Raw genomic sequence first — 24,930 nt, forward strand, 5'->3', positions numbered from 1 at the left:
CATATTTGATTGACTTTCAAAGCAAATTTCTACCACGTATGGCAAAAATACATACATACCTGCATTAAAATTTCACTATATTTTTTTACTTAAACAATATACATTTTTAAAACTCTTACCTTATGACCACCATAAAATGCGACTTCCTCAGCATGAGCTATGAGTCTTGAATGGACGTGTCTCAGATTAGCCTTCATCCTCGCCTCCTCACCGGCCAAGGCTCCGAACCTTGGACTGAGGAGACGCAGCAGCTGACCAGTTAGGCAGATGACGACCGTTGACATACCGGGACCTGGGGAATGTCGATGTGATTAGCCAATTTAAAGAGCATTACTAGCAATATGTAGTATTTTCAATTTGATCTCTTGTTTTATTCTAATAATTAATACGACAATATTCATTTGTCTAATTGTCTTAAAGATAATCTTATTTTAAAACAGTCGCAGGTCAAAGTCTTTATAGATAAATAAATAAAATAACTCTACCAGCGATTGGGAACGAAATACTTTAGACCTGAGGATTCGGCAAACAAAACTCAGTGAGATATTTTGTAGAACAAAAATTTTACAATAAAATAACATAATGTGTCTTCGTGTAAAATGAATCTAGTTTTGCGATATTTACCTAAGAAAATATTTCCCTTCATTTTACTGGAGTAACTGGCGAGAGTGAGTACAATGAGAAGTAGATCGAAGCAGGGCTTCGTCAGCGAGCTGTATAAGTGAGCAACTGATTGTGTGAACACTGATACATCTTCTGTTAACCTGGAAGTAGAAATAAGATGGATAAAGTAAGGATTTCCAACGCAAAGTTTACAAAGCCGAATTGGTAATTTACAATTGTCAACTATAACAATGAAGAGACGTTTGTAATCAATCAGAAATTTCATTTACAATAATTTGCTTTCGTTTCCAAAATAGATTGTTTCTTTGAATAGTCGTAAAGCTAGGGCCAAAAAGTTAAATATTTAAAAAAAAAATGCTTCTTTTTGGATTAGATTAGTATGAAGATTGACCATGTCAGCATGATATAGGAACAAGTAGTAGAAAATATATGCGAGATAAAATCTAACACTTGTCACCCAACTTTGGCATTCATGCAACGCTCTAAAACCGGCGCTAACTTCTGGGACAAGTTTGCATTTGCTCTTCAACAGCATCAAAGTTGAAACGAGTTTGCGAATTAAATTGTCAGCGTGCGGGCAGCCGATATGATGGACTTGGTAATTTAATTTGACAACATGTAGAGAGATCTGATAACACAATAAATGCCAAATCGTTTAGTATGCAATAATGCATTTTTTTTCTTTTTTCATCTTAAATAATCAAATCTCCATAGCTGTGGTATGTGATGATATGGTGCCGTTTTTTTTAGCTAATTTTACATTTTTTGTTAGTAATCTCAATCAAAATTTTACAATTAATAATTACTATAAAATTTTCAATTAATCTTTATTCTTTAAAATTTTGTTGACTGCAGGTTTGTGTCGTCTGAAGTTATTCAGTCTTAAGCTCTTTAAAGCAAGTAGAGAATTTAAAACAAACATCCAAGACCTTCAGTCAGTATCAATAAATGATCACATAAAAATCGTAGAACACAATCACTTAATAGATACTGGTATAAATGAAAGTATATTGAAATCATAACTAAGAGAGTCTGACTTTCACTATTAACGTACGAGGAAAATAAACAGAGCGCAAACTTTGGCACAACATCGTTTGATACAAATAAATATTTCATATTATATCACAGTTTTAAGCAATTACCTCACAGAGAGTTTCTAAATGAAGATACATGTACAGATCCTCAAAGTAACGAAGCACTGAGAGAAATTTTATCAGGATAACTTTTTTAGCAAAGCAGAAAATGCCTTGCGGCTAGATCATGAACCTTCAGACAAGACAAAATTGAATTCAATATCTTATTCCAAGAAACTCTCAATAAAAAAACCAATTTCTAAAGGGCCCGATATCGAATAGAGCCGTTGGTTCTAGGCTTGAATTCTCTCAGGATTCGGATTACCAATAATCCTGTCGGTTGCAATCGGTAAAAAGATTGAAGGAATAAAGAGTATTATAGTTGAGAATAAATAAGACGAATAACACTCGTGTACTATCTCTTGAGCTGGTCTTCGTAAAAATAAATGCCGTGATCTAAATTGTCCAGGAGGACATCATCATCTAATTTTGCAGTTTATAATACGATACAACACAGACCAAAAGTAAAAATTGTGGTAGTCAGTCAGTTAAACCAGCTTTTGCTAATGGCTTACCTGTGATCTGCGTTTTCTATTCTGGCATCAAGATTGGCCACTCTGTAGTAGGTTTGGTTCTTGAAGTACAGCTCGTAGGCGTGATTCACGAGACGAGTCCTGAAGGCGAGTGCCAGTCTACTCTCCAGGTATCTGATCATGGAGTTTATGAAGGTCGCTGGTATTGCGATACCAAACCACTGTATGAGGAGAGCGGAGAACGCACGTAAATCCTTTTGGACTATGTGTTTTACTGAAACGAGATTTCATAATTTAGTTACATAAGTAATCTCTAAGAATTAATCTTTATTTAAAAAAAAAACTCGATATGAATAGGAATGTAAATTAAGAGTTTAGTACACCAGTTATTCCACCACATGTATAGAGTTATAAAGTGCTTACATAAGTATTATGAAAATCTAAATAATGAAGACAAAAATAAAAAAATAAAAATCAGTATCCCGTTTAAGAGAATATTTCATTTATATTAATAATACTCATCAACAAAATTTGTATTCTTGTAAATTGAGTTTTCAATTTAAAGAGTTAAGATATAATTTACAAACAACACTTAATGAGCCAATTAAAAAGTTAAATCTCGTAAACACTTTTATAACACAATTCCAGTATCATAATTATAACTCACCAATAGAACCTTCCAATGATGCTACATATATCGACAGGAAGGTCCTGGAGAAGAGGCAGACTGTATGTGCAGACAGCAGTGCAACTTCATGGCTGCGAAACCCTGGAATCATGATCTTTGCAAGACTAACCAGCTGTCTGAGGAATTCCAAATTGAGACCTGGTACGTGCTCCTCGACAGATTGTGTTTCATCAGCATCTTCCTGAAATATCAAAACAGAACTCATTGTAATTATTTCACTTTCTTGGACGTGAAGGTTCTTTCTTCTTCGAGCTGGTGTCAATTTTTTATTCAATAAAATGCTCAATATTGTTTGTACTTACTTTGAAATTTAACAAAAATAGATTAAAGTAAAGAAGGTTTAAACTCGGCAGTACTTCAGTCTGCTATACTTTAATGGTGAAGATCAGTCCGTTATTTTGTGGCATTGCGAGTTTCGTTAGAAAAAAATGGATGTTTTCCTATAGCGCCGAGTACGTAATATGTATCCGCCATCTTTAAGAGTCACATCAATGCCCAATTAAGAGCCACTTCTTCACCCACTCATCTTCTCGAGTTTGGAAAGATTATCAGCAGTTGATTTTAATTCAAGAATTATGTTAACTCATTCATCCCTCGTATTTAATTCATTCTTCTTCGCATAAAATGTATCTACTGGCTCAATCACATCTTACACAAGAACACAACCATCTATAGTCTTATGAATGCTGATTGATATTTAAATTAATTATATCTAACTAGATAGTGTTGGCAACCCATGATTTCACGTTCAAACCCAGGCAAGCACCACCGAATTTTCATGTGCTTAATTTGTGTTTATAATTCATATCGTGCTCGGCTGTGAAAGAAAACATCGTAAGGATCTGCATGTTTCTAATCTCAATGAAATTCTGCCACACGTGCATCCACCAATCCGCATTGGTGGGATAAGCTCCAAAACCTTCTCAAAGGTAAAAGGCCTTAGCCGGTAGTGGGATATTTACAGAATGTTACAGATGGTATAGGACCAAAACTAGACACGTTCCTTTTCTTTTGTTTTATTACAAGTTCGTTATATCATGTAACTTACAATGTTTTGCTTGTTATCTGTGTCCGCATCCCCCCTACACAGAGCGCACTGCTCGGCCCCACAGCGCCCTCCACACGTCTGCGTCCCACCATTCTCCACTGGTTGAAGCTGACCGTTCTTTGCGATCTGAAACAAATGAGAACTGTTTTAATAACTCTAATATGAATAGTTATATTTATGTCCAAATTTTTGTCTGTTTTATAGTCTTACATAATTTTTTTGTAGACCTCCTTCACTTGAAATTTTTTGATGATGATTGATGAAAATGGTATTAAGTTTTATTTTGTTATTAATTTCTTCTGATCAAATTAAAAATAGGGATGAAGAAAATATTAGGAAAACGAAGACAACTTTTCAAGTCAGTGATCCGTACCATATGAATCTATTTTTGCAAGCCCGTCTAAGATATGGGTAGGAACTACCCATTCATTAGATATTCTACCGTCAAACATTGTTTTGTTTCAGTTTGAAGAGTGAGTGAGCCAGTGTAACGACAGGAACAAAAGATATAACAAGTTACATACAATATTGCGAGCGCATTGGCGATATAAGGAATGGTTCATATTTCTTACAGCGCCAATATCTATGGGCGTCTATTTATAGGAATTTTACCAATCGCCGATGGAATGGACACCGACGCAATGGAGATAGAAGACGAGGGGCAACTGTTCGCTTGATGTGTCCTCACCAAAATACAGTCATATATTTATATATCATTTAAACGATTAAACAATACTCTGACATTTATATAAAATTAATTAATACACACACAAAAATCACAACCAGGAAGCAATGTAGGATTGCTATTTGACCTTGAATAATCGACGGTGAAATATTTCATGCGTTAAGAGAAGAGAAAAAATATGCAAGAATGTTTATCTTATAGCTATCTGTCTGAGTTGGTGCTATCCATACATCAGATATTCGGTTCTACCAAGCGGCAATGCTCGGTTTGAAGGATGAGCGCGCCAGTGTAAATTCAGGCACAAGGGACATAACATCTTAGTTCCCAAGCATGATGGTTAATTGTAGATGTAAGTATTGGTTAATATTACTGACAACGCCTGTGTGTGTGGGCGGTGGTGACCACTTAACATCAGGTGACCGAATTGCCCGTCCGCTTACTCAGAAAAAAATACTAACCGTAAATTCGTCTCTGTAACTTTCATTTATAAAATACTTGCTAATGGTGCTAACGTTGAAATGCCTCTTTAAATACAATCCAATACGACTTGTGGTATAATATTATCTTTACTCAAATGTATACCAATTTAATCGGCTCAACAGTATTTTATGTGCTACAGCACGATCTATTGGCTAGTTGGAAGAAATCGAATAATATAAAACCTTAGTGAAAAACCACAGGACATACCACTGGGTCCGTTGGACCCTGACCCGCCGGGTCAAAAGTGCATGACACGGTACCTACGGCTACCGTTGAGGACATGCCCGGGCAAAGAGGCAAGCCTCGAGGCCCGTACCAATCTGACATTAGCCAAACAGGAAAACCCCTCACACACTTAGTGAAAAAATATAAATTGTTTCCCGATTCTATAATTTCTTTAAAACGTTGTTATAAAGGTTTAAATAATAACTTCGTTACATAAAAAAACATAACGTATCTATATATACATATAAGATACATTTACTTATTTGAAGGTGTCCGCTAATGGGGTTCGCTAATTAAAGAGACATGGATGACATACTCGCGCACTGAACCATTAATCAGAGGACGCAATATGACACCTTTCCGTCGCTTAAAAACTATTGCTCAAGTTTCAATAGACAAAGGTGATCTGAGGGAAAATTCTACTAACAAATTATGACCGCAATCGAATCGGAACATCAAAACAAGACCAAAGACACAGTATAATACTCTTATATTAATATATTTTGACCTATAGTCTATTCCAGTCGAAGTAGGAATAAAGATAAACAAATCTTAAATTTACATATTTCATGCGATTTGCTAATAACTCAGCCACTACTGATATTTTATGATTAATATATCTTTATTTATAATACAACACTATAACACTTAACTAAGTAGTTAAATATAATAGTATTGTATTATAAATAAAGTTATTTTTATCGGAGGAAGATATGAGTCGGGTTGATTGATGTTTGCATGTATAACACACAATATTATTTGTTTACATTTTAATATCTTTTAAAATTCTTGAGTTAATTATATTTGATTTGTTACATTATTTTAAGAAGTTATAAACCATATTAATTTTATAAAAGTTATGAATATTGTATTACTTGTAACGACCAATCAGAGCGAAGCATTTGCCTCGAGCAGGGTCGAGGCGCCATCTGGTTAACAGAGATTGAGACAGTTTTGACGGATACATTTTGTTTGATTAGAAAAAGGGACAGATCGAGTTGGATCTTGAAAAGTGTAGAAGACTGCCTATAAAAGGTCAGATCCGTGCCCCGAACCCACTGTTGGGTGTTGTTACTCGTTAAAGTGTTAATTTGTTGACTTTATATTAATTTAAATACTGTAATTACGTGATAGTTGTGTTTTGTGCTTGTTCTTTACCCTAATGACGCCCTCTAAGCCCGTAGCCATTGACGACGATGTCAACAAGAATGATGTTCTCCGACATATTTATATTATATATACACACTTTAATTTTATTTCCAAAATTCAACAATTTCGTCGACGTTCTGAACGACATTTTTTCGTAAATCATAGATTGAAGCTCGACCAATGATATAGTGTCAATCTGCTGTGGTTGGATTAGAGTATAAGTAATCACATTTTATAGTATTATCTTCGGCGCCAATACTACAAACAAAATGACATATAATCGCAATCGAATCAGACGTACTCATTGCCGTCCAGCCGTTCCAATTATACAAACAACAATCCAGTTGCGGTTCGGTGGAACTTGATAGGAAACAGATTCGACAACGAATCGTTACATTTATAAATTAGTATATTAGGCGCCACAAGACCTAAATGTTTACGCAGGTTGCAAACGTTCACTTCAACAACAAATATCGATGCTAACTAGTCAATCTATACGTTATAGCTAAATAAACATCTGATTATATTGTATCATTGAATCCGTCCCTAGTTAGAAGATTAGTTAGAAGAGTATAAAGCTAGTTTCTTACGTTGGCACGTGAATCTTCGCTGAAGATTACATACTCAAAACCGATCAAAGATAATTTAATAAAAATAAATAATCATTATAAATTTATAAACCTGTTGGACTTATATGTTTAAGAAGCTAGGTCATTGCGTAGCTTCTTGGGTTAGGTTAGGTTAGGTTTGACATGACGACGGAGCCGTGGACACGGCCGAGCACACGCGCGCAGAGTGCCCAGCCTGGGCAGAGCCTCGCGCAGCCCTGTTCACGGCTATTGGATGTGACATATCGCTTCCGGCCTTTATTCGAAAGATGGTCGCGAGCGAAGAGGCATGGGTGGCATTACGGGTCTTCAGCGAAGCCGTAATGTCTGCAAAGGAGGAGGCGGAGCGACAGCGGGAGGACGACACCAACTCCGCTGCGTCGACGGAGACCTGGTCGGCGGCGCCGCGACCATCTTGGCCGGTTGCCTTGAACGGGACACTGTGGTTGGCAGCGGAACTTTACATCCGCTGCCGCCTAGCCTCCAGTGGCGGACTTGGGGGGAGTCAGTCACGGTTCGGACGGAGGCAAAGTCGGAAGGTGCGCCGTAACACCCTGGCGTGCCTTTCGTGGCGGGTCGCCCCTTTACAGCGACATCCGCTGGCAGGACCGCGGTGGTGAGCCACGCGCGTTCCCGTAGCCCTGTCGCCTTGCGGTGAAGCGGAAATCCGAGGAGGTTTTAGTGGTTAGGACGAGACGAGGTGTATGCCCGGGTTTGAAATCACATACGTCGATTAATATTTACGTGTTAAAACCATCGTACCATCACGGTTTATTATTTAACACACTCTCTATATTTCACTTTTAATAATTAATTTAAAACAGGCATAACATGTACTTTATTTATATAAACACATTAGCAACACAAAATAAAAAAGAAAAATTTAGTGGCATGCGAGGCGAGGTCGGCCCTCACGTAATAATCTCGTAACGAGATACGTACCCACTCGCTGTCTTCATAAAGACGTCACAATTACAAATCTTCATATGTTTTATTACCTTAATGTAAATAAAACTGCGATTTGTTCTTGATTGTGGCTTCATTAGCTAACTGACCACTTTGATTGATATATTTAGGTATTTAATCAAGTTTTTCAAAAACTTTAATTAAACTTTGTACGATCAAATATCAGTTTGCTTGGTGGTAGGGCTTTGTGCAAGCCCGTCTGGGTAGGTACCACCCACTCATCAGATATTCTACCGCCAAATAACAGTACTGTATTGTTGTGTTCTGGTTAGAAGGGTGAGTGAGCCAGTGTTATCACAGGCACAAGGGACATAACATCTTAGCTCCCAAGGTTGGTGGCGCATTGGTGATGTAAGGAATGTTTAATATGTCTTACAGCAAATGTGCCACATTTGTAAGGAATGGTTAATATTAATGAACCCACTTGAATAAAGAATATTTTGATTTCGACTTTGATTTATTAAGTTAATAATGAGGGACGCCCGGTACATATCAAACTTCAAAATTGATAGTTATTGAAATAATTCATAATTATAGAAAATCCATAAATTAACATCGAATTATATATAATAAAAGCATAGTCTTGTTACTATTTATTATTAAATATATTCTTATTACTCAATACTATATACAGAGCCACATACACACACACACACACACGCACACGCAAGCACGCACACAAAGTCGACGGATATGACATTAAACATCATTCCGTTAGCGGTCACGGAGTCTTAACCAGATATTTAGCATAGCAAATTGTATCACATAAAAAAACCAGCAAATTTAAGATTACGACAGAAACAACTGTTATAAATGATCATTAAAATTACATCAAACGTAATGAAGCGATCTTCTCGTTTCCTAACTTAACCTTTACGCACAAGTTATATTTGACCGACTTACTTGAATAAACAAATATTACATAAATACATCCGGGACAGCGATTTGCATAAATCTCTATAAAAAAATCTAAGGTATTGTATAACACAGTGAATGTATGTAACTGTTTTTTTTTTTATTTTTTTATTTCAAAATATTGAAATAGACTTTATTTAAGTAGGCTTTTACAAGCATATTTGAACCGTAATTTTACACAACTGTATTAAACGTAACACCGGTTCGTAATCTAGATTCTACCGAGAGCTGGCAAGAAACTCGGTTACTCTTTTCCAACATTTGAGATACAAAGTAATGTCAGTTAAATACAATTATGAATAATATATTCTGCCTGAAATTCAAAAAGTATTATCTCCACGCTTTTTTATCATCTATATAATCTTGTGTTGAATACATAGTTATGTATTATTTATTAATGTGTTTCAACAAACGCTTTAAATTTATTAATGGGACAAGTTAACTGTTAGTGATATTCTTAAATACAAATATATACCGAACTAAACAATAAACTAATAATTTATTTCATGAGACACGCTCAGTTAACCCTGCTTCCTATGATTTAGATCCACGTTTTCAAAGACGTTCTAAAACTATATTTGTTTACATTCCCACCATCAAATTTGTCTCTCTAAATATACAGTTTGGTTTAACATTTAAGTTTTCCTTGTTTGATTGAATATTTATATATAATATTTATTTTATTTAACACACATATAACATGACAGAGTCACATGTGTGAAATTAACATTTTTGAATATCGAAAACACAAGAATCACGCCAAGCGCAGGCGACATGGCTAACCTTCAGCTAATACCACCCATCCATACCAGACTAGGAAGCCAGACAACCATGTCGATCAATGACAGACTTAAAAGAAAGCCAACTAGCACATAACACGGATAACAATTAAAATTTTAATCCCAAAATAACACTTGCGATACTGGTTGGAAATAATGACAAGGCACATTCAAAGGCTTTATGCAAGTCCGTCTATGTGAGTACTACCCACATTCAACCGCGAACTAGCTATACTAATGTTGTTGTGTTTCGGTTTGAAGGCACAGTGAGCAAGTGTAAAAAAAAAGGTACAAGGGACATAACAGTATGGGGAATGATTAATAATTCTTCCAGTAACAATTTCTAATGATAGTTGTATGGTGGTGGTGGTGGTGGTACTTAAAATCAGGTTGGCCTTTACCAGTCTTAATATGACATGAGAAAATTTAAACTCAATCAAAATAATAACAAAATTCGCGCGTTCAAACAAACAACAAATTCTTAATTGGTTAAAAAACAATTTAATCATAATCAAAGGCGCATTAACATAGTAATAAAACATATTTAACTTAACTTCTAAGCCAAACGATTTCACATAGTAATAAATATAAAAAAATAAATATATCGCTTGGGTTATTGATATGATGAATTTTAATACTTAATAAAAAAAAATTAAAATTGCTTCTCTCGAGGAATGTCCAAAACGAGTTTATATTGTTTAAAGGCCTTGTTTATATATTATACTAGCTTCTCGTTCCGTCTTCGCTCAACTATATAACAGATTCCTGACACATATTTGGGAACTAACCGTTTACGCAGCGCACGCAATGGAAGCTCTCAAAAGGTATAATTTTAGCCCCTTTTTGCATTTCTCATCAATACTCCACTCCTATTAGTCCCAACAGGATGGTTTATTATAGCCTTCCTTGATAAAATATGCTATCAAAAACTGTTTTTTTTTTAAATCGAACCATTGGTTCCTGATATTAGTGCGTTTAACCAAACTAACAATCTCCTCAGCTTTATCATATTAGTATAGATTCCGATTCTTATAAACATGCATAACGGCCTGAGCTGTTAAAAATAGATAACCTCTTGGTTATAAAATACATTTTAAAAAATATCTTTAATATTTCAACCAAAATATTGATGTCTACAAACTTTTAGATATACAGATTTCGGATTTTATAAGTTTTTTAAAATTAGTAAAAACACATTTTTGGCAATCGACTCAACCGCCATTCACCCCTAATAAAACCTAATAAATTATATCCTCCTAAGCGATCAGAACAATTTAAAGATAAGCTTCTTGGTGTAGGGCTTTGTGCAAGCTCATCTGATTGAGTACCACCCACTCAAACGCTTATTCTACGAGTTGTTACAAAGATGGTTTTTGATCGCGCTATTGTGTTCCGGTTTGAAGGGGAGTGTAACTGGCTCATAAGGGACATAACAATTTAATTCCGCAGGTCAATAACAATGGCCGGTGCCATGGCGCCTGACTATATCATATTACAAAAAAAAACTGGGATTTGAACGCAAAACTCTTAGGTATCATATAATCAAAGTTGTTCAAAATTCGTACTAAAAAATTTCTATAACTAGCCACGCGACCGTGACCTTTATGGCATCGCTAAAGAATTCTCACATATTCATATTAGAATGAATTATTTACAAAAATATAAGCGTAAGCTAAACATTTACATAATATAGTATGCCGTGTATTTATACATTATTATAATAGTTTTTTTTTACGGCCGCATGTCAGGAGGTCTTAACTTCAAACCCCGGGTTAATGTATTATTCATATTTAATAGTCTGCAAATTGTCAGCTCTCACTCCCGTCACGCTTCGGAAAGGCCAAAATCGGTGCTTCACCCCGGCAGTGGCGTAGCATGGGGGGGGAAGAGGGTGCGGGCGGCACTTTGCCGGCGCTGCGGAGGTGGCAGTTAGAGAAAAAAAAGTTAATTAATTATTTTTTTTTCGTCATTTTTTTTGTTGTTACCAAATACCAAATACCCAGGTACCTATGCAGGTTCTGTGCATGGGTGATGCAAGCGCAAGCTTTCTCAATAACTATTATTTAGGAAACTTATTTCGTTTCAATGTTATTTTAAATAAATATCAAACATGTCTCCTTACGCATTCTTTGTACTTCACCGTAATACGGTAATGACAGACCGTCGTTTCACAAGGCATCGATGACTTTGAGTAAAAAGCAAGATATAAAAACAAGCTTGCGGATTGTTGCCCCAATTTGTCGAGTTCGCGGCTTCTCGTATGAAACTACGTACATATCGATATTCTGCGTATCTAGTTCGCAGTATAAATCCTTTGATAAATACTTAGGCAGTATATACTAATGTAATAGTTGGTAAACGGCCTTTTGAGCTAAAAGCTACGCGTTACGGTTACGCTTACATTGTTGCAACATGAATTAGGTACACCTTGGAGGCAATCGACATCATTTTTTGCTTACAGTACCCCTAGTACGAGTTTCAATACTTCATGCGTTAATAATGCATATCGACTTCTCGAAAACGTTTACGAAGTATTTGTATTCGGTAACCGTCGAGCTACTCGAAATAGACTACACCACAATTTATATTAAATAAAAGTACTCTTTTTACGATGCCCCAAATTTTTTATAATGGATTGCAAAAAGAGGGAGAGCCAACTCTACTAACTCATACCGGTTACGATATGTTACCGATTTATAATCCGATTCAACTTCCGAACCGCAATTTGAAATTTAAATTTAAACGCATTAGAAGAGTAAGAAAAGATTCGATTGCAATAAAATGACAATTTGTTAATACAATTGGGCTCCTTTCTATATCGAATAGACAATAATTTCATATCTAAAACCGATCATTATTGACTGACGAAAAACAAGTCGTTAAAGTTATTTCTACAGCACATAGACATGCAACTTGGAAACTTACGAAACGTTTTTATAGACACGATTTAGATTCTAATAGCCGTAAGCAAAACGATTCGTTTTTTTAAATATAGTACCCCGAATACATATTGAGCCGAGATGTCCCAGTGGTTAGAACGCGTGCATCTTAACCGATGATTTCGGGTTCAAACCCAGGCAAGCACCACTGAAATTTCATGTGCTTAATTTGTGTTTATAATTCATCTCGTGCTCGGCGGTGAAGAAAAACATCGTGAGGAAACCTGCATGTGTCTAATTTCAACAAAATTCTGCCACATGTGTATTCCACCAACCCGCATTGGAGCAGCGTGGTGGAATATGCTCCAAACCTTCTCCTCAAAGGGAGAGGAGGCCTTTAGCCCAGCAGTGGGAGATTTACAGGCTGCTAATGTATACTAATGTAATGAAGACATATTGAACATGAAAGAGTTGAAAGAATTCAATTATTCGCACGTTGCTCGTATTAGTTGAGGTACAGACAGGACATACATATATTAAAAAATAGATTTTTTTGTGGTAAGTTTACAACGCTGGAAATATGTAACTACTGAGTTTGTTATCAGTTTTAAGGAAGAATCTATATTTAGATCCGACGGTAGATTTACATTTAATATAATCCTGTCGTGTAAAGTCACGTCACAACTTACGTCTTTTACTACTGTATGTGTGTGTGTGTTTAACTATTACTGGACCATAGTACGTACGTGTGTCAGCTAATATTTTCATAACCTATAAAAATATATTAAAAGTACGATATTTTTATATTTTAAGTAAATAATATAAAATAAATAAGGATGCTTTTTGTGTTAGAACACTGAAAAATCGACTAAGCCAATATACATTAAACTTATACCAGATGTAGCACGTTTCGGAGATTTTAGTTTATACTACGTGACAGACGTACATACTATATAGCCGAGCCGAGATGTCCCAGTGGTTAGAACGCGCGATCGCACCTTATGATTGCAGGTTCAAATCGAGACACGTACCGCTGAATTTTCATGTACTTTATTTGTATTCATAATTCATCTCGTACTCGTCAGTGAAGAAAAACAACGTGGGACCTGCATGTGTCTAATTACAATGAAATTTTGCCACATGTGTTACCACCAGCCTGCAATACTCTTCGAACCAACTTTCTCTTCATTAGGGAGAGAGGCCTTAGTCCAGCCCTGGGACATTAACAGGCTGTTACTTTACCTACCAACCGGGTGTTCACACCTCTTGTTTTATTTTAAAGTCTGTACGCCTGCGCTGACGAGTACCTTTATGATTGGACGTGTTTTGTTTTGGCGCAATTGCAAAATGTCAGCGAACAAAATCAATAAAGCTTACAGAATACCATGAAATAATTCACGTTCTGCTATCTTTGTTATAAATTTTATACCAATTTTAATTTAACCCCGGGTAATGAACGTTTAGAACAACCTGATCTAACTGTTCATGTTGGAATAACCTTTTCAATCGGATTCGATTCGAAACAAGTTGAAATATAACTAAAACGTACTAAATTTCAAATTAAAAGATTTCGATTTAAAAGTTGTACAACTAAAATAAAACGTGATTTTAAAAATCTTATTTAACTATATAAATTATCAGAATTATCATTATAAAAAGAAGTTCACTTATTTTAATGAGCTGCCTGCGAGATTTGAATCTTTATAAAGCTAAAGCGTAACGTTGACTCACTCACCCTAGATACCGATTTGGATTTAAAAAACAGTTTGTGTGGTAGAACGATAACGAATAGTGTAAGTGGTACCATATCCTCCTAATCCAACCAATAAATCTTTTAATATAAAATTTTACGCGTATAATTTTACTATATTGCTCGATACCTGTCCCGACTTCGTGCGGGTAAACATCCAAAGTTGAAGAAAAGATAGCTATTTCTCAACGGATGCTAACATTATAAAATAAACCTAGGTTTTGCCTAGACTCATTATTTTTGAGTGTACGTTGATAAATATTAAATAAGGACCAATTAAGTCTAGACTTAAATCTCACCTTGTAATTATTATTATTATTGCACGGTGGTGTCTGCTTCTTCTCTCTGGTTCCGTAGACCGCACATGCCGCTAGCGCGACCCCCACGCCAACCCCCACGGCTATAGTGGGCTGAACTCTAAACGCTTGCTCCCTTATCTTCGTCAATATAGCTGGCATTTTGATTTATTTTTATCGTATTATTTTTATAAAAGTTTATTTTTAATCTATATTTTTTTTTACAATCATGTACATATATTTGAGCGTTTTTATTGTTTTGTCTATAGTTTATTATAATAAAGAGATCGTATTCATACGTATTGTATTTGATCACAGACTGTCGGCACTGGTTAAATATTTTTTTTATTTAAATAATTATATTTATTTAATCTGTTACGTTGTTGTCAACTGAACGTGTTCTGTCGCCTCCATTTTTCTGAAACAAAAAAAAAAATGTTAATTAAAAATTAGATTAAACATATGATACGTAAAAATATTTTTCTAGATAAAACTAGATTTAACCGGAAACACGCTCGACGTTACGCGTTTTAGATCCGGTTAGTTTTTACTAGGAAATATGTCAAGGGGGACCGAGCTCCTTTTACTGTAATGGATATGAGGTCCGACAAAAGAACATTTCTCTTTCATAGACGAACAAATGTAAAACCTTTTTGTATTATGTACGTGTGTATATCTAGATATACACTCTTCTAGAAGAGTCGATATCGCCCAGTTTGTAGAACACGTCAACCGCAGACAGCAGGTTCAGACCAGGGTAAGGACCATTGAATATCCTTGCGCTTAATTATTGTTTACAATAAAATTAATCTCGTGACAAACACTGTGAGGGCACTAGTAACCTGTCCCGGCATCGCCTTAAATGTTTTAAAAATCTACACAAGACGTTTACAATGAAGGATAAACAGACGAAGAAATAAACCTTGTAGTTACTAGCCCTGTAACTTAAGAGCCGTACGCAGAACACATCCCCAAGTTTCATCACAATCTGATAGATGTTTTAGAAACGCTCAAAGGACGTAATACATTTTTATTTAATAAGATTAGATTAAATTCTGAATCTCATTTGTACACGTAAATTTATTTAATTATTATTGCATTGTTATTCAAACAAATTCACCGAATCGTTAATTACTACCTATTATAAAATAAAGTTCTCACATCGCGTCTGTACGCGATAAACTCAAAATCAAACGGATTTTATAAGGTTTTTTCTAATGGACGGAGTGATTCAAGGGTAAGGTTTAGGTGTATAATTCTGATGAATACGATGATGTTTGTTGAGTTTGTCAAAAGAAATATGCTGACCAAAAGTTATGTATATTATGATATAAAAGATTTATCCGTGCGAATTCGAGTCTAATTAGTATAAAACAAATTATAAAAACAACGCATGGGATTAAGTTTTGTATTGTTCTTGTATCATACATCTTATCTGAATCGACAGTTAATAATGGCATATTTATGTAATGTGTCGAAAAACCGAAATCAAGGAAAATATTAATTAATTCAGTTGTATTTTTCTATGACGTATACAATGAAGAGATTTATTTTTTTGTAGTTATGGAAATAAGTAACTCATGTTCACAATCCTTGTTCAGTTCCAAAATGAATATATTGCGAGTCACAAATAAAATCTCTCAGGATTCTTAGATAGTCCAAACCACGTGCGAAATTCTGTAAATTCCGTTATTCGGAAGTTAACCCCGATTTAATATTGGATTTTCTGGCAAAAACTACTCAGTAGCAACACAAAGTTTCGAAATTCGATGTTTTCACGCCTTACCGGATACGCCATATTTACATATATTTGATGCGTGTTTCCTCTAAATGTCATAATTATCAGTTGATCAATTAGTGACATTTCACGATCGTGTTCATCGATGAGTGTGGAGCTTTATATATAATAGCTGTACATAATATATTACAGCTCTACAAAACATCCCTTTGTGAAAAATTATTCTCTAACTTATGACGTAATAAATCCAGGCTACCTCCCTCATTATGAGCAGATTTGTTGTTTTAATATTAACGTCGAAAATTTGGGTTTTTTTGTAAGAACTCAAGAACAATTGCAAACTTAAGAAAAAAACTGTGAGGCAATTAACCTATAGACCTTTACTTTTTTTTTACGTAAATACGTAGCGACAGTACCGACATCACAAAAAAAAATATTACCTTAACAATGTAAATTACATTTTTCTTTTCCTGTCACTTATATTTCCTTAAACTTTAATGTCACGTGCAACAAAAAAACAATAACAATGAAGAAAAACAGAACAGTCAGAAACAGCAGTATGATGGAAAGAATCAAAGAGGTACAGACAACAGAACAGTAATGACGCCACTGGTGTTCACTTAACTTTTATCACAATTCACGTGGAGACAAAATACTAATTTCACACGTACATATATAGAATGTCAACTACGTGTACATATATAATAATAGTATTAAATTAATGTAGCAATATGTCTGAACACGGCGGCGTACACGATGAACATTTCTTCGTTTATTTAACAGATAAACCAACATAATTTAGTTTAGTTTTGCATTGTGTACAAGAATACTAATATATATATGTCGCAGCGTCAGATAATTAAATACTTTGATTGTAATCTCTTAGTTTTGAGATTTGATTCTGGATGGCCAGTGAAGTCAATCACTCTTTGTCACGTTAGAAAAACATAAAAATGTCAGTTGTCAAGAAGGATAAGACAGATGTGGTCGCGGCCAATGAAATATTGTAAAAATCAATATACGATAATCCAGCTATCGATTTGTTGTATTATTTGTGAATATGTATGACGAAGATGATAACTCGAACCAAACAATATTGCCGGCTCGCCGTTATATATATATATATATATACAAAAACTAAATTCTAACAGCCTATCATATTATTTCATTTACTTACCATTACCCTTCTATCCATAAAACGTCTCGTTGAAAACTCTACCGTCCGTAAGCGAAACGATTAGTTTCTTGATTATAGCAACCGAATATACGTAAATATTATCTAAAGGATGAAAGATATTAATTCAATTATTTTTGTATTTATATAATGAATTCAAAACATTATACGAAAGGAAATATATCATCAATTCCTGTTTATTGCAAATACATTCTAAAAACAGATAAACGGCTACCGACATATCAAATGAAACTCAAGGCTCTATAAATCAAAGTCAAAGACTTGTTAAAATAAAAAAATAAAAAAAACACCACCGACATGAAGTTCCTGGTGTCAAGTTAATGGTTAGAAAAAAAAAAAAAAAACTAATTTATCATTAGTAAATGTCAGTAGATTATAGATATTTGTTTGTGTATAGTATATAACATATCAATGATATTACAATTATTGCCAGAATAGATTAACCTACAGTCACACTACGAAAGGACATCGTATTTTATATTTTGTATCGGCTGCACAAATCTGGGCTAGACGTATGTCTACAATAGAATAAAAAAATTATCAGCTACTATTTTTTTTTAATTTAATGTTGTTAATGCAGATGCACATAAAGCCGTTAATCCTGCGCCTAAACTGTCTCCGGTCATATCGGATTACCGAATCAAATTATAAGACTAAGTGCGTATAATATTCCCTACGCGTTGATTAGTCTCCCTTGATACTGGCCGCCGTGACAGCTGGATCGAAATTATAATTCAAAAAGTCTTGATAGAATTGACAAATTTAAAAACAAGGACAGAAAAAATCTTACGCTTTCTAGCTATAACAGTAGCCAACCGATTTTTTAAGACCATTTCACTGCTTCAAATATTTATTTATTATAATCATAATATTATACTTTATTCAAGTTTGCTTTTACAAGTACAAATGCGTTATTTCAATTAAAAGTGACTCCTTTCCTCGATCTATATGTTCCTATCTTCTACGGACTTCAAATTTATAATACAGAGATACTAGAGAATCTGTGTATGATACAGATAAAGAAAAACCTGAATTAACCAGTTTTATTGGCTCGCAGAAGATAGGAACACAAGTTGACCTAAAATTAGACCTAGAAGTTATAATATTAAAAACTAAGGCTAATTCTTAACCTCTAAACGATGCTACAAAGATTCTCGATCACGATCGATCCCAATTTATCACAGATAAAGCAAATCAATCTAATTATCATTCAGGCAGTATTTGTGAACGCATAATTGCGATGGATTTATTGCGCATGTGTTCACCAAAGACAAAAGAACATGATGTCGGTTAAATTTGAATGTTGTTTGAAAGTTAAGTAATAGCTGTTTAATAAACAACAGGTGTATACCATAAAGTATTGTAGATTACAACATTGATTGACAATTCGGTAAAACATCATGTTAATCATACTAATATTATAAAGACTAAATTAACTCTGTCTGTCTGGCTGGTTTTGGTCTTCCACGACCAAATCACTGAACGGAATTTGAGGAAGTATCATGTCAAACCTTACAAGTTGAATTAGAACCACTTGTTGATGCATTTTTAAGATAAATTTATCCTGATTCTACCACCCAGACTATCAACAGCACAGAAAATATTTTTTAGTATAAGGTTTGTATTTAATAATGATTTTGGAGTATTCATTTATATATCACCTTGAGAGCTAAGATTTTGTGTGAGAATGGTGTGTTCTCCTATAATCGGTTGTAGATAGTTAGTTTTAATTTAATTTAAAGTGAGTTTTGGATGCATATTATGTGCGACTGTTGAGGATTTAAATAAATAAATTAATTACTTCTTCAGCAGCGTATAGCATATAAAAAAAAAACGTTAATTGAATCCATTTCTTGTAAATAATCAAGTTATCTCTGAATGTTACAATAAAATATATTTATTCAAGAGTCGCTCATTACAAATCTCTCGGAATAAAGTAAGTCATATTTAATGTTAACCTGATAATCACGAGGTGGAAATGTGAAGGGAAAAAAAAGTATAATTCGCCAGAACGAAGGCATCTCCATAAAAATGCGAGTAAAATTACTTACGACGTGATTGACCTCTTCAAAATATCACAGATGTTAATAAATTCTAACACAGATCTTTAAATGGTTACGAGGTAGACAACTTATTAATTTGCGTCGAGTATGAAGACTGTATTTATTTATTTATACTCTCTATGTCGCACAGCCACTTAAGCTAAATTTTAAATTGGGATTATGGTCTTATTGGCAGAGGTAGGATTGATCGAAAACTGAAGATTATAATGGTGGTGAATGAGGAAACTATATAAATCTACATTTAGAATTTTTTAAATTTGGCTCATAGCATACGTCAATCTATGTGGCTATTAACACTTCCTAATACGGTTGGGAAGAAAGTGAAAAGAAAGAAGTTCCCCCCCCCCCCCACACCGGATCCGTTTCTTTGAGATATAGAACAGTGGTCTATATCTCAAAGATTATATACATGTGTAATAAATTAACTCTAAGAAAGTTCTCCTGTGTCTTAAACAGCTTTTCAGCGAGCGGAACTCTGTGATACAACTAGTAGTTAAGTAACAGTCTGTAACTGTCCCACTAGCGGGCTAAGACCTCTCCGTTTGAGGAGAAGGTTCAATGCGGGTTGATAGATATACATATGACAGAATTTCATTGAGACACGATGTTTTCCTTCACCGCCGAGCACGAGATGAATTAAAAACACAACTAGTACTTATTTGAAACATTTTTTATGCCAAAAATGTTCTCAAGAGAGTGTACGAAAATCGCACCACATCTAGCCTTCATGTTAACGGCGTCGCATTCGCAACTGATTATAGCCTTATATGCGGAATAATTGTCTTATTAGTTGTTTAACTGGTTTTATATGTTTTTTTTTCATAAAGGTGACTAAGGTCAGTGTAGTGGATATCTTTGTCATATAATTACTATGAGAAATGTTACATATTGTGTTCTGAGCTAAAGCAAAATCTATTTCGGTTTAATTTTGGTTCTCAATAGTCGCATTCTTATATAATATGCAAAAAAATATATGTGATGAAACTGTTATGTTAAACTAAGAGAAATAAAATTATTGCACAATATATTGTATATGCATTTGAATATAATAATACAATTTATTCAATTACAGAAAACTGCAATACTGAACACATTAAGAAAATATATTCAGTCAGATAAAAATAATATGACACTGTCAAACCATCGTAATAATTAAAATTTTAGATTAGAACCCAAATGACGCTCACTTGACTGATCCTTGATCATTACCTACCGGTGTATACCGAGATTTGTAAAATTGAAACTAAAATAATAATATTGTCAAAAACAAGTTGGTTGTGATTTATCGTATCCGTTTCAGGCAAAAATTATAAACATGAAAAACATGTACAAGGATATCTGATAATTTTTATCTGATAAACGAGATCTTAAATCTATATAAAAGCGAAATACAATTCATTGATTAATCACGAAATCTCAGAAACTAACACCTACAAACTTGAAATTTGGTAGGTTCCCTATAGGGTGTATATATTCTCTAAGAAATTCTGGATCAGGTCCCGAATCTGGAGTTTACGAAACTCCAACCCTACGGAAACAAAACGGGGTATGGAAGTTAGTGTTTTATAAATTTCACGCGTGTAAAGCCGCAGGTTCAGCTAGTTATTCATATAATTTAAGATCGCATTCATATAAAATATTGATATTATCAACTATTATTATAGTATATAATTATATCTTAATCTTCCATTTTTTATTCACTACTAAGATTATTATTTCCTCCTAATTATATTTATATAAAAACAATATTAATCTTGCCAATTGGCGAGTTTTTTGTATGAGAAATTAATACACACAATTATTAATTATGCCTCTGACGTAGAAACACAATAAGAATACTGAGATACATTTCGGGATGTGTCGCTTATCGTTACATCATTATAACGTGTAGGTATTACAAGCAATTAAATTAATATTGTATAATCAGAATAACGATATAATTTATAACCGTACATTTTTATGATAGTCCTGTTTCATATCTTGTTTTCAATTACTTTACATCCTAGAACAAATCCTACTAAGAAATTGATCAGCTGCCGTCGTTGTATAATAGGAATAATTGCGACCTCAAACGTGCTCCTTGTGAAACTCCTCACGTGTTGGACGCCTGCACGCGACAAGTCGCCTTGACCCTGTGACTGACTGTATACTGCAGTTTCATCGTGGCTATCATGACATATAACAATACCTGTTATAAATCTGCACTCAGTTATTACATGCATTTTAAATAAAAGAACATTCGAGAAGATATATTTTTATTATTATGTACTTTACGTCATTATATTAAAACAATGATTCATTAATTATACATAATTTAATTAAAATCACGTAAACTTTGACAATTTTCGTAATTGGTTTATGATGAGTAATATTATATACTTCATATATATGTATATAAATAATATTAAAATAAGTTATTTATTATATATAGGTTTTAATACAACTATATCATGACGCTTCAATTATTGATTGAGACCAATTGAGTATTTCGTTTTTTTTTTTTGTCAGAAACATTGAAAGGATATATCTTCACTAAAATTAATATAAAGTTAATTACATTACATTTTTACTACCGACGAAGATTATCAAGAAAATAAAGTTAATTTAATTTATGCTCACGTAACTGATGACGTGATGACATAAGCTATAAAGCATTAAAAAAAAGATTTAAGTGCGAGTGAAAATTAAGTATTAAAACGGCTACTTATATTCCATACAAACGATCATTGATTATCCAACTAACGTCAGAAGGAGTTAAGCACTGAATTAAAGATGCACGACATGTACGATACACGAATGTAATAAAAGAATCTAAAGAAATAAATTAATCAATCGACTTGAACGTACGAATCTATACGGCGCCTAAAGCCTTGTCAATTTTGCTACACGTGCGCTGAATGTCAACAATCTCATAAAAGGATCTCAAAGTTTAACCGCGCATTACAGATTGTGCACATGCAAAAGAATGAAACCAGAAAGAAACATTCGAAAGCCCAGATGAATAAAAATTGAATGAAAAAAAAACATTGTTATGAACAACTATTCCAGCTTCCATAAAATTATTTCTCATGGAACACTTGACATACTTTAGGATGACTTGGGAACGTCTACTTTTACTTAATTATGGTGGAGTCTTTCTGGACCATGTTAAACATTCCTTGATAAACAACGTAAGTGAAATGAAACAGTTCAAATTAATATAAACGAAACAGGCCACCATGAAACATTGCAGGAGTATTTCTTTTGTTGTTTATGATAAAATACTGATAACAGATTAATCATAAAAAACTTTACTCGCATTATCAATTAAAAACAATGTAATAACTTATCGATCTATTTAAATAAATTAAACCCTATTACAAACAGTATAAGTACTATTATTAATATTAACATGATGAAACCATTGTTACTCTTACTAGTAATATTCAAAGCATTTTCTGTTCTATAATTGGGAGTACCTATGGGTTATATCTTTGATCATGTTTTCTTTTTAATATGTAATTTAGGCTCAACTGGTCTCCTTTAAAAATGTATATAAATAAACCATTCATACACGGACTTTGACGTGACGTTACGACACCGTGACGTTACTGAACCTTGCACTTAGTGACAGATAATGATCAAGTGCAAATTATTTTGTTAGCTACTAGTCTAATGTAATCACTTTTATATGACACATTTATGATTTATTAAAAATCAATTCGTTTTGCTTACGGATAGTAAATTTGTCAATGAAGTAGTTAAGCTGCGTGTACCATTGAATTATTGCTTCAATGATTTTGTGTAACAGTTATACAGAACCAGTGCTGTTGTTACATATACTATATTTTAGTTACACATAGTCGTACTATTTCAAATAATACGCCGTATTCTATATGTGGCAATTCATTAACGGTACAGATATTTTATCACTGTCGTTTGACCCATAACATAAGACCTTAGGAATCAAACATGATAAAATGAACCAGTTCAATAGCTGCGTATCAATTTTAAAAATAACAATTATGACGTTTATCTTTAAGACTCGACTCAAAAGGGTAATGTTCATTTTGATCTTTATGTCTAACTGTGGCATTGTAGCTTCAAACCAATGGACCGAATACAATGCCCCTTTTTGAATGAAAACCGGTTCAATCCGGTAAGTTTTAAACTTTATTGAGGCAAAGATCATCAGCTTAATAATGTAAAACGATCACTTGGTGGTAGGGCTTTGCGCAAGCCCATCTGGGTAAGTACCACCCACTCATCATATATTCTTGCGCCAAACAATACTTAATACTGTTGGGTTCCGGCCTAATTGTGAAGAAAGGAGATAGCCAGAACACTTGCATTCGCTTGTTGTGCTTAAGACTACGAATACAAACGGGCTGCCTACAAATACCTCTAATACTGTTCATCAGTTTCGTTTATAAATAAAGACATTTTAAATTAAACAATCAACCCGATTAAAATTTCGTTGCCTTTGAATATACAACACACACACAACTAAACAGACTTAAAATGTAATACTGCTAAAGAGGCCAGCTCGCTTACGTATTTTAGATTAGTACTGTCGCAAAAAAATTAATGGCATATAATCATACGAACGAGCGATCGATTGGTCCTAGTAACATACCGACGCATTCATTAACATTCACGTGACTGACGTACAAAGAAAAAAAATATATAAAAAAAGATCAGGACGAATATTTTATTATTTATTTTACTAACAAAGTCCTAAGCCCATAATTCATACTTGCAACAATTTATCATCGAATAAAAGAGTGCTTGATATTTATAAATACACAGTTTAAAGTCACAAAAGAAACTCGTTCCGCCTTGATCTGATGTCAAGGTGATTCCAGAATGTTTCGGTGACCGTCACTCGGCTCTGAATACATCACAAACATTTCGTAATACACTATTTACAACAAGCCGCATATTTATCTTCTTATCTTAATTAGTTTGAATTGAAATCCACTTTTATAGTAACATATAAACTAACCGAGATGGCTCGGTAGTTTGAGCACGTAAATACTAACTAAAGATTGCGGGTTCAAACACACACACGCATCAATGAATTTTCTTGTGTTATTAAATACTACAATTTATCGTGGTTATTAATGACCTCGTGTCCATCGTGATAATTCTGCATGTATCGCATGAGAATCTGCCACATACACAAAACTTTCTCCTAAAAAAGAGTCTAATAAAAACCAATATATTGGTAATAAATATACGTTCCGTTGGGAAAGAC

General features: G+C 34.0%; 2 protein-coding genes across 4 annotated transcripts in view; one reads left to right on the top strand and one right to left on the bottom strand.

The window, feature by feature from the left end:
* LOC113393147 (ATP-binding cassette sub-family D member 1) overlaps positions 1–24,930 on the bottom strand; it is an 81,063-nt gene that overhangs the window by 8,958 nt on the left and 47,175 nt on the right. For all 3 annotated transcript variants that reach the window (XM_064219113.1, XM_026629872.2, XM_026629871.2), the window contains 6 exons: positions 14,702–15,116; positions 3,967–4,092; positions 2,898–3,099; positions 2,273–2,504; positions 625–764; positions 120–292 (listed from right to left, as the gene is read on the bottom strand). In XM_064219113.1, coding sequence (XP_064075183.1) covers positions 120–292; positions 625–764; positions 2,273–2,504; positions 2,898–3,099; positions 3,967–4,092; positions 14,702–14,860 — 1,032 coding nt within the window. In that variant the 5' untranslated portion in view covers positions 14,861–15,116. The remainder of the gene's footprint in view (positions 1–119; positions 293–624; positions 765–2,272; positions 2,505–2,897; positions 3,100–3,966; positions 4,093–14,701; positions 15,117–24,930) is intronic.
* The window catches only part of LOC113393159 (protein lethal(2)essential for life-like), a 206,259-nt gene that overhangs the window by 7,652 nt on the left and 173,677 nt on the right, over positions 1–24,930 (top strand). The window lies entirely within an intron of this gene.

Source organism: Vanessa tameamea, chromosome 26 (assembly GCF_037043105.1).
Source record: "Vanessa tameamea isolate UH-Manoa-2023 chromosome 26, ilVanTame1 primary haplotype, whole genome shotgun sequence".
NCBI lineage: Eukaryota > Metazoa > Arthropoda > Insecta > Lepidoptera > Nymphalidae > Vanessa > Vanessa tameamea.